Here is an 11,640-nt window from a genome sequence, read left to right as displayed (position 1 = left end):
AAGCCGGGATGTCTTATAAGATTCGTGATTTGAAATTGACCCAACATAAGATTTATATTTTCATGGTCGAAATGTGTTGGCATCCTGAATCACATTGGACAGTAGAATACAAATGTCAGTAGGGGAAAGTCGTCTGCCTTTAAATGCAGCAGCCTTCAAATGTTGCGATTTTTTCGTTGTTCTCAAAAGCATAAATTATATTCTATAACCTATTAGGTAGCTATCCATCATCCTCACAAATCATCAAAAAATGGAGAGCCTAGCTCCTATTTCCTAGATGCTAGATCAAAAAAAAAAAATGAAAATGAGCTCTAAACTGTAATTTTGATGTTCCACAAATCATGTGATTTTTCATAGTAAAAATCATTTTACAAATAAATCTTCCATTGTGACACATAGAAGGTTAATCAGGCTTAATATTTCTGTTAATACATTTTGGTTCAGATGACACAATTTTTGTGGGTGGCAAAAATTTGAAAATATCACCCTGCAGCAGCCTTTAAATACTAATGTCGTGTGCCTTTAAATCCTATTTTTCCATACATCAAAACATGTGAAATCGAACTCCTACTTTTCTCTGACGAACGTCATACAAATACTTATAACCTGCTATCTTGCTCCGGCCGGGATGTTTCAAGTTGACAATATTGTCAACTTCAATGGCTTTTTCTTCCAAATTTTCAAGTGCAAAACAGTTCTTCAGAAAAATGTGAAGAAAAGTTATTGTTTAATGTCTTTTGACTGCAGTGATGATTTTAGTGAGTGCGTTAGGCTTCAACCTATTCATTTATAGCCCATTTAGTTTTATTGATTCAATATTCTCAGTGAAAAAAAAAACATTTAAAGGTAGCTGCCTCGCGTTTGAAGGCAGACTATGCCAGCTGCCTTCATACAAATCGACATCACTTTTTTAATTTCCGCAGAAGGAAAAACTGAGGACTAGCAAGTGCTAAATGAGGTAATCATATACGCCGAATGAACAAGAGAATTTTTTGGTGTAGTAGAAAATAAAATCCATTTTGTGGATTCTTCAGAAAAAAATCTTAAATTTGGAACTCCATTTTTCGTTTGAAGGCAGACGACTTTCCCCTAGACTTACTTATTGGGCTCTTTTAATATTGGGCTATTTTTTTAATCAGGCACAAGCTAAAAAGAAAGTTTGTTGACTTCTTAACATTTTTCATGTAAGGTTATGGTTATCGATTGCAGCAAACAGTGCCCGCGCTTTGTTATGGAATCCGGATAGATTTTTTAAATTTGTTCAACGTTTCGAAAATACAAGACTTTTTTTGATTTTTAAATTTTTTTTTTGTAGAAGATTAAGGAGACATACAGACAAGCTATTATACTTCATTATTAACCAAAAACATCACAGTATACAGTGCCCGCTCTCTAATCCGGATCGGCGTAATCCGAACGAGTTATCGACGGTTACATTTAAAATAATTTTGAGGTCATGTATGCATGCGTCTTCACCAATGAAAATGAATTATCTTGTGATGTTTCTGTGTTTCTGTTTAATAAATGAAGTATAATACCATAGAATTTTCTAATTATGCCATTTTAACCTTCTTTAAAACTTTTATTCTAATTCTACAAAAAAAAACCTTGTATTATATTATCGAGACGTTGAACAAATTCAAAAAATCCATCCGGATTACAAAGCGGACATCTGTCATATTGTCTCCCAATCATCCGGATTACAAAGCGGGCACTGGAATTCATTTTCATTGCTGAACACACATGCATACATAACCTCAAAAATATTTTAAATGTTTTAAATATTAATAATTAATGTTTGTAATATTTTAAATATTTTTAACCGTCGAAAACTCGTTACGCTGGTTACGCTGGTCCGGATTAAAGAGCGGCCACTGTATGTGTAAATTTAGCGTGGTTAGCTGAGGTTCTTTACAGTCTCAGCTTCTGTGGTCTGAGGTGAAATCCGAACTCGTCAAATTGAGCCCAAATTTTCGATCTAGGGTGGATGGACCATTCAATGCCACTTTTTGAATCATTTGCTATTAATTTTCATAGTAGTCAACCAAATGAAATTTTGGTTAAATATACCTTGAAGCTATGTCTTTCAATATATCTAGGTGATTTCCCTAGAATTTATTGCAAAAGTACGTAAAGAAAGCATTGATTCTGACTATTCTGACTATGCAAAAATCTCCATTTTATGCCAGTATTCCACATCCAATGCCACCTGAGGATACATTTATTGCCACCTTTTTAAACGCATATTTTGAGTCAACAAGTCATAAATTACAAAAAGAAAATGGATAATTTATTAATCATATTGTTTTTTAAAACGAATTAAACATGTTTATTGACTGTTCTTTATAATTTTTAACACTTTTTATTCGAAAGGCCTAAAATTTTATATTACACTGTTGTCAGAGCTCTATACTGGGAATCCACGTCCCGATCTATTTCAGAATCACTTCCTTGATTCTGAAATTGATTGAAATTAAGCGAAATTGATAAAGAAGCAGACTTCAACAGTGATGATGAGTTCCCTAATTCGTCCTTTAGTGCCCCAGATCGTGAAATAAAACCAGAAGATGAGCAATTTATTTCAAAGGACCTTCAAATTATACAAGAAAATGACGTTTTCATACCTAGCCTGCGATCTATTAGTTTAAAATCAGTCTTATTGAAACACCTTGAGCTTCATTGTCTAATTATAAAATTTATAAACGTTTTTTTCCTAAAAATTATCATTTCTTATATAATCATAGAACATTCATCCATAAAATACGTTAAAATTCATTTATTTTACTATTTGTTCACTATTTTTCATATTTTTCAATAAAAAAAATTTCAGTCTTTTTATGCCTTAAACCGGTATGACATGACCACCTGGAGACGGTCTTTACCTTTTCTCACCTGGCGTACAAACGGAAAGAGATAATGAAAATTGGATGGTATTTTTGAGTTCAGTGGACCATTAATTACCCTAGACAAAATTATTTAACTACTTTTTTTCGGATATTAAAGAAAACACTGTTACAGGGTTAATGTTCTTTAAAACTTTCAAACTAATTCTACAAAAAAAAAAAATTTTATTATATTTTCGAGACGTTGAACAAATTCAAAAAATTCATCCGGATTTCGAAGCGGACATCTGTCATATTGTCTCCCAATCATCCGGATTACAAAGCGGGCACTGTAATAAAGAATGGATGATATTTTCGAGTTCAGTGAACCATTACTTATCCTAGACAAAATTATTTAACTACTTTTTTTGGATATTAAAGAAAATTGTTAGAGGGTTATATATCGCTCCTTGGAAATTAGAAGGGGCCAACTCACTTTTTGGCGATTTTGAGGTTTTAATGCACTCAGACAGAGAATTTAATAAAATTTCAGATGATGAATCAATAAATTTCGTTATTAGAAAAGTTTTTCAATTTTTACTCTTTATGATTGCTTGCGCGGTTTTGTTTGAAGTCAAGGGGTACAAAATAAAATAGATTTATTGTTCAAATTTTTGTGAAACAAGGGACCAACTCAAGCAAGTTGATCCCGTGTCATTCTAATTTCAGCAAAATTTGCGCATCATTTAGAATGACAAAGAGCTAACTCATAAAAAAACATATTTTGAAAGGTAAAAATATGTATGTTTCAATGTTTATAATAATGCTCATACAAATAGAAAAGAATTAAATTGTTTTTATTAACATACTTAAATTGAGATAATTATTTATACAAAATTGAATCTTTCATGCTGTCTCCTGAAAAATGGCTCAGATTGAGTTGGCCCCTTGTAATTTCCAAGGAGCGATATGTACATTTTTTATTCCAAATGATTTTTATATATTTTTACAGAATACAATATCTGTGAACAATTAAACGACACACAACATAATGAACTCACAGTAAAACTGACAGCGAGCGCATGCTCCCTGACAGCAAAGATTTTGAATTTTGTTTTTATTCGTGCCGCCAGTTAAAAATTGAGCGTCTGAATCTCGGTCTGAATTATCCACCAGGATTTCTTTGTTAATTATTCTCGATATTTAGTAAATCCTAGTCGATTGTGATCTATCAATTTGCAAGTTAAAGACTGAAGCATCGTTTTGTGTTGGAAAGATCTGGTGAAAGAGTTTAAAAATGGCAAGAAAAGAAGCGGATTTGAGGATGCACCTGGAGAAAATAAAACATATTCAGGACAGAGATCTCCAGAAGGCGTCTGAGGACATGGGGAAGCGCATTATCAACCATCCGGGATATGGACTGAACTACAAGTGGACCACTGAGGACTTTGATCTGGGAGCTCCGCTGGGACGTGGGAAATTCGGGCGTGTTTATCTTGCCCGGGAGCGCTATTCCCATGTCATGGTGGCCATGAAGGTGATGTTCAAGTCGGAACTGAAGGCTGGTCGTGTGGAGCGTCAGGTGTTGCGGGAGATTGAGATTCAGTCACGTTTGAATCATCCTAATATTTTGAGGCTGTTCACCTGGTTCCATGATGACAGTAAGATCTACCTGGTGCTGGAGTACGCATCGGAAGGGGAGCTGTACAAACACCTCAAGAATTCTCCTCATGGAAGATTCAATGAACAGCGTTCGGCCAAGTACACCTATCAAGTGGCATCTGCTCTCCAGTACTGCCACATGAATGATGTCATCCACCGGGATCTGAAGCCAGAGAATATTCTACTCACGGGATCGGATCAGGTGAAACTGGCAGATTTTGGATGGTCAGCTCATACTCCTTCGCACAAGTAAGAATTTTCTGCTCTTTCTGGGCTAGGTAAGTATTTTTGATGAATGAATTTCCTTTGGCTTCTAGGCGCAAGACAATGTGCGGAACTTTGGATTATCTGCCTCCGGAAATGGTCGAGGGACGTTCATATGATGATTCTGTGGATCAGTGGTGCCTGGGTATTCTATGCTACGAGTTCCTCGTGGGATTTCCGCCCTTTGAGTCTGACAACACTGAGATGACGTATGAGAAGATCCGGAAGCTGCATTTTACTTATCCCCGTCACATGAGCGTTGGAGCCAAAGATCTCATCTCCAAGCTACTTCAGAAGCCCAGTACTGAAAGGATTTCACTGCTTCAGGTGATGCGCCATCCGTGGGTCCTGGAAAATATGGCAAAAATAGCCACAAAGGATTCTGGAACTGGACTAAAGTCCACCAAAATGTAATTCTCATTCAAACTTTATTCGACTATTCGTTACATTTTTCACAATAAATCCATATTGAACAAACTTGTTTCTTGGTCCTGGGGCTTGCGGAAATTTCCTCCGTTTCCTCATTTTCTGGATTTTTCTCCTCATCCGCCTTTGGTTCGGTTTTTTGATGCTCTTTTGCTCTTTCCGGACGACTGGAAGTGTTCTGTTTGCAGGAGCAGCGGCAGGTTTTTGGACATTTCTACTAAAATCAGCCTTTCTCAGTTCCCATTTCAGTCGTTTCTGCAGTTCGATCCTCTCATTGATGCTCAGGGAAGAGATATTCGTGCAAACAATTGAGTTTTCTGGCTTTTTGTCCATTTTTTAGCGGAAAATCGTCACCAGAGGATTATTTTTTTATATTTTTTGAGGTTAGTTGCAGAGCATATGCTTCATGCCTTATGATTCCATCAGATGCATCATGTATAAGCTGCATTGAATTGAAGTCCCAAATGAACAAATATCCGACACACATACCATTTTCCAATCACTTCCATTGAATTACCCGGCTTCTCCACTTGCTCTTACCAGGCGTCTCCATCTGAAACTCCAATCCAAAAAAATTGAAAGTCCTCAAAAAATAGTTTTCATTTCTTTATTTATTTACACTACACCCCACAGATAGAATATGGCAATATGTGCCATCAATATACACGTATAAATAGAGTCTGTCAATTTCGTCTTAATTTTAACTGATGCTTCAAAAGTACGTCTAATGCGATAGTGTGATATGTACAGTGCAGTGGCGAATATGATGTTTCAGACACAGCTCTCTGGCACCCTCGTCGTCATCAACCTATCCCGTATGGCCGTGATGTTGATATCCAAGTCTCCTGTTGCTCCCGATGGCACCTGCGACGCTCGACAGTCTCCATTCATCAGGGTTTCACTTTTCAGTACCTACAAAAAAGAAAGAAAGAAAAAGTATAAATGGGATGGTATATTGCGGGGATTTAAAGGTATCACGCTCCGATTAGGGCTGAAATATTAAAACACAGTGTGAGAAAATTAAATTTTCATTGAAAATTTCATTATGGACTTATGAACATGTAGGGTAAGTGTGCCAAATTCCGGCCAGCTTGCAATTTCGGCCACCTTTTTTGTTCCTCGAATATCCATGAACTTTTATATTTTACGTACTCTAGAGATTATACAATGCAAAAGAATAACAAAAAAATGTAGCTTCGACAAACGAGATGACGTGAAAGAGATATTGGAAGGATTTCCGAAGGGCAAGGAACTATGAGAATGAAGGTGGCCGAAATAGGGCACCAAAGCTATGTCTATATTTTTATTCATTTTAAAATGTATTAAGAATGATTTTAGAGTAAATAAAGAGGATAAACTGTTTACAAGGTTCTAAGCAACACTCCTAAAGTAGAAACAATGAAAAAAATCAATTTATATTAAAGATATTACATTTCAAACTTGAGACTTTGGCGCTTACATATGCAACTATGCCGAAATTTGGCACACTTACCCTAGTTGATGTTGATACTATCAGAAAAAAAGTTATCATGAGACCCCTGATTTGGTCAATTGTCCTTAATCTTCCCATACACAAGTAGATCTTGAAAAATTCGAAAATCTATTTGAAGATCCAAAAAGAGCCCAAACAGAAGTAGATTTTGATTCTCCAATAGTGTCTTGGATAAAAGGTAAATGGAACTCTATTTGTACAAAAAGTCGTTGAAGTTCGAAGAATTCAAATTCAATTTCGAATTTTCCTACTAAATTTTCGAACAAGGTGGGGAAAATTTATCAAATATCACACTAAAAATCTGGCAAAAGAGTTACTCAGTAATTATTAGGTGATTAAATACTGGGGCAAGAACAGTAATTGTCGTTGTTCTGTTTTTTTCCTCACAACAATGTGAAGACCGAGACACCCGAGACATTTTGACACTTGAGCACTTCGAAATTCGAACAGGATGTACCTCAGCCATCTTGCGGAATTATCAAGAAGTAAGAAAGTCTCTTTTTTGGATCTTCAAATAGATTTTCCAATTTTTCAAGAACTACTTCTGTACGGAAAGAGACTTTTTTACTTCTTGATAATTCCACAAGGTGACTAAGATACAGTAGAGTCTCGCTATATAGGCCATATTTGGTTCCAGATTTGACACTTGGGTCGCACTATAGTCCATGTCATTTTTTAAAATTATCAACGACTTTTAGTATTGAAATTGCTCGACGGCTTCCACTTTCTTTGCGATTGTAGTACTTGTCCTCGCTCTTTTCATTATGGATCACAATTATCACAACTAATCAATAAAGTTTGCCAAAAATATTAAAATAATAATAACAACATTGCATGTCGCGTACTAAAAAAACATAACCTTACTTAAAATCAGTGTTTTGAAATCAACGGTCGGTAAATTGTGCACTATAGAGCGATGGCTTATAGCGGGACTCTACTGTACATCCTGTTCGAATTTCGAAGTGCTCAAGTGTCAAAATGTGTCGTTGTTCACATTTTTGTGAGGAAAAACAGAAGAACGATGATTACTGTTCTTATCCTATTATTTAATCACTCCATAATTACTGAGTAACTCTTGTGCCAGCCTTTTAGTGTGATATTTGATAAATTTTCCTCATCTTGTTCGAAAATTTAGTATGAAGATTCGAAATTGAATTTGAATTCTTCGAACGTCAACGACTTTTTGTGCAAAGAGTTCCATTTACCTTTTATCCAAGACACTATTGGAGAATCAAAATCTACTTCTGTTTGGGCTCAATCCAGTCCTTACCATGGTATTATACAACATACGCAAAATGAGTGATTTTATATGATTCACTCCTGGGCAACTAATTATTCGAATTGCTGTCGGAAATGGATTTTTAGGATTTTTAGTTACTTTAGTCCTTCAATCACTTAGAAAAAAATACCCCGACAGAGATGGAAATAAATTTTGTTAGTCTTTTCTAGCTTCGCGCAGGGTCATGCAAAATTTTTACTCAAAATAGTGGACGGAAAATACGACATTCCGTCGAATTTGTTAAAATTGGCATCTTTCCTCTTTTCTGATTTGAATTCTAGTTGCCAATTTGTTTTCTTGGATAGTTACTCTATCTAAAGCAATAGAGTTTGTAAATAACTAAAAAATGCACAGAATTTAAATTCAGTGACCGTTAAGACGTGTGTTTAAAAGTGGCTACTCGCGCTCCCATAATGGATAATATTTTTTCTTTACAAAAATATCATATAGGGTGGAGTAAATACTTTTGGCCACTTTAAGGTTTCATGTACATGTACTTTTTAAAATCGTTATTTAAATAAAATGAAATTTTGTACAAAGATCTAAAAGCCGTTTCTTCGTAATAATCCAAGAGAATTCCCAAATGTTTTTGGATATTTTAGTGAAAATGCATTTTATGCAACTTTGCATGTTTCAGTATTTTTGACCACTTTGTAAGCACTTTTGGCCACTTGTTTCCAAGGGGATGAAATTACGCATCATTTTAGCTTTATGTGACTACCACAGGATAAATAGTAACGGAGATATAAATTTTTGAATTTTAGAAAACCTCAAAAACTAAAAATGCATATATTAAAGAATCCAGACGTGACCCAGACAAACGAATTTCAAATTTGAGATCCTTTAATGATCCTCTAACAAGTTTTTGCACTCTCGTCAAAAACACCCACAAAAACCTAAATTTTGTCGCACAGTGAAATTAATCCATTGTTCGTTTCCGGATTTTCTCAATAACTCTCCTTATTTTTTTTATCAAAAATTAAAACACTTGATGAAACGAGGCAAACATTTTTCAGTAGACCCAAGCCATTTGTGTCCAGTTCCCTTTTTGCCTATTGTTATCTATCTTGTATAAAAGAAATAATTTCAAAGAACTTTAACATTTAACCTTGCATTAACATTGAAAAATCGTTAGAAGGAAAAATTGATGTCATTAACAAAAACTTTTTATGGACGAAACGGAGGACAAAAATTAATATTCAATGGTCTAAAAGAGGTTACGAGACCTTTACTCTGGGACTTTTGAACTTTAAAAATTCAAATGTTTATGCCCTTATAGAAAACAATTGTTTTATACATTTTTTTTTTATTTTTAAGAATTCTGAGTTTATACATTAATAAATAAAGTTAATTAAGAGCTTTGAGGGGAAATTTATATACTTTTCCTTTTTTACTCTTTTGAATTAGAATACTCAACAAATAATATCCTTCCATCACAGATTTTGTTGTATTATACTTGTATATGTACACATAGGATGAGGGCATTACTCGTAGCCTCCCCGCAAAAAATTTACAATGTCAGAAAATGATTTCGAAAACCTCAAAATTTTGTTTGGTTTTCGGAATCATTTTCTGACAAAAATCGCGACATGGCCATAAGTAAAGACAGGTCACAAGTAATGCCACTACCCTATGTAAACACAAATGACAAAATGAATTTATGGTTTTTCCACAAGTATTTAAATTTTTGTTTCCATACCATATTTCAATCTCATTGAATTTCTGATTGGTATTAGAAAATTTAATTAAATGTGGATAATGCCATTAGACTTAAAATGACTTTCCGTTCAACAATTATTTTACACAAAAATAATTTAGTAAAATTTCATTAAATCTTTCCATCCCTAAGAAATGCAGGCCTGAATATCCCAACACCGGAAGAGCTAGACAAGGGTGAAAAGAGAAAAAAAAAGTAGCAACATTAATAAATAATCGCCACGGATTAGAGAGTGACACTGATGTTTGCAATTAATCAATTTTTTTTTTCATTGAGTTCTTGCTATTTTTGTTATGTTTTGTCTCTAAATACACCAAGATTAATTGACGAAATTTGTCTGTTTCCGTTCTACCGCGTCGTCTTCGTAGTGATTTTCGGGGATTCTCTTTTGGCTGCTAGCTCTTCATGCTTGTATGAGCTCGTCCAGACCCCATTCTTTGCCATTCATGAAGAGAAAAAGCCAGGGTAGGAAGGACCAAATGGATGGGGAAAGTATGTGCAAAGAATATGGAAACAGGCAAAATATCTCTGGGTTCTGGCCTCATTCTCATCTCTCAAAAAGTTCCCAAGTCTTGTGTGCTCAATTGTGTAAAATCCTCACGACACGCAAATCGGACTTGCACACACTTTTATATCCTGGGCTGACAACAGTTCCTCATTTCCTAGACCACTTGGACGGATGTTTTTAAGTGTCTCAAAAAATTTCCAGAGTAATTAATTTCAAGAGTTAACCGGTCCAGGAACAAAAATTGCTGAGAGAAGAATGGGGAACTCTAAAAGGTTTATGGTCGAGGATTAGGTGGATAACAATCTCACCTACTATAATCCTAACCAAATCTCATGTTGTCCGATTGGGCCTAAACTTTGCCATAATGTGTTTCGCCACTTCTTGATCACGAATCCTCAAGTCAACTTATGAGGGGGGTCCCTGAGGATTCCAAGTTGCTATCTCTAACAGTTTGACCTCCAGACGGCCAGATGAACAAAAAAAGACCAGAGATTTGTTGGTAAAAGTGGTCTGTGTGGAGTGGAAGGTCGAAATTTTGGAAGATGAAAAAATCGAGGGACTATATAGGAGAGGGTAGGGCAGTTTTACGCACCTGAACATTTTTTCAGGACTCATTTACTAAAAAAAAGACATATTCAAACCAACCATGTTCCGTTGGTTTCTCTTGACTATTAAATATCGGAAAATATACAGAACAATTCCTAATTAATTATTTTTCTTCTTAAAAATGTTTATTTCCGAAAGTAATGCTTGCATTAACCCTTTAACGACGAGACACTTTTCACGGACTGAAAATCAACAATAAAAATTAAACTCAGAAACATAATCAATGATAAGTTTTACATCTAACCTTGGAAAGTCCAACAGAGTCTGATTCGGTGTATTTTGCGCCTCTATGAACAATAGGGACAAAAATAGCCCAAAAATTAAGTAATTTTTCTGACAATGCTAATGAATAATAATTTTCGCTTTAATGAAAAATATTACGTATGAATATTGTAGTTTTTATTGCCAAAGGGGATTTTCTTAAAAAAAATGGAAATATAAAAAATAAATAAAATCAATTATAAATTTGTGAATTTAAAAATTCACCATTTTTGAGCTTAAATATTTACTATATAGCAAATAGCTGGAGATTTGCAAAACATATCCTAGATTCCTTCAACTTTCTACTTTGAAATTACGTACAAACATAAGAAAAAAAGAACTTTAGGTAGTTAGGAAAAATTATTTTCTTTATGGGACACCGATGTTCCAATCGTCCTTGAAGGGTTAAGCCACCCCACCGTCCCCTACTCCTTTCACTGTGGCGTTCGAGCAATCAAATGAGTTTAAAAATAAATAAATAAACTGAATTCATCTTGGATTCAGAGTAGGGGAGACTGGGGCAAAATTTGTCAAAACGAAAATTTCAATATTCACTGTTTTCTAAAATGAAAGAGACTCAGGCTTGAAGTTTTTATTATAGAT

The 11,640-nt window shown here is 34.8% G+C and overlaps 2 protein-coding genes across 2 annotated transcripts in view; one reads left to right on the top strand and one right to left on the bottom strand.

Annotated features, from left to right (window-relative positions):
- Positions 1-3,911: 3,911 nt before the first annotated feature.
- Positions 3,912-5,225, top strand: LOC129808039 (aurora kinase B). The gene is made up of 2 exons (XM_055857701.1): positions 3,912-4,733; positions 4,802-5,225. The coding sequence occupies exons 1-2, from the start codon at positions 4,120-4,122 to the stop codon at positions 5,160-5,162; spliced, it is 975 nt and encodes a 324-aa protein (XP_055713676.1). The 5' UTR covers positions 3,912-4,119; the 3' UTR covers positions 5,163-5,225.
- Positions 5,226-5,769: 544 nt separating this feature from the next.
- LOC129808040 (neural cell adhesion molecule 2) overlaps positions 5,770-11,640 on the bottom strand; it is a 325,350-nt gene continuing 319,479 nt past the window's right edge. The window contains exon 22 of the mRNA XM_055857702.1: positions 5,770-6,086. Within this exon, the coding sequence (XP_055713677.1) occupies positions 5,946-6,086 (141 nt within the window). The 3' untranslated portion in view covers positions 5,770-5,945. The remainder of the gene's footprint in view (positions 6,087-11,640) is intronic.

Source organism: Phlebotomus papatasi, chromosome 3 (assembly GCF_024763615.1).
Source record: "Phlebotomus papatasi isolate M1 chromosome 3, Ppap_2.1, whole genome shotgun sequence".
In the NCBI taxonomy this organism is placed as follows: domain Eukaryota; kingdom Metazoa; phylum Arthropoda; class Insecta; order Diptera; family Psychodidae; genus Phlebotomus; species Phlebotomus papatasi.
Note: the sequence above shows the minus strand (reverse complement) of the source record. Positions and strands in the feature narration are given on the sequence as shown.

Coding starts and splice junctions, on each gene's coding strand:
- LOC129808039 (XM_055857701.1), top strand. CDS start 4,120: ATGGCAAGAAAAGAAGCGGATTTGAGGATGCACCTGGAGAAAATAAAA. Junction 4,734..4,801: donor GCTCATACTCCTTCGCACAA/GTAAGAATTTTC, acceptor TTTGGCTTCTAG/GCGCAAGACAATGTGCGGAA.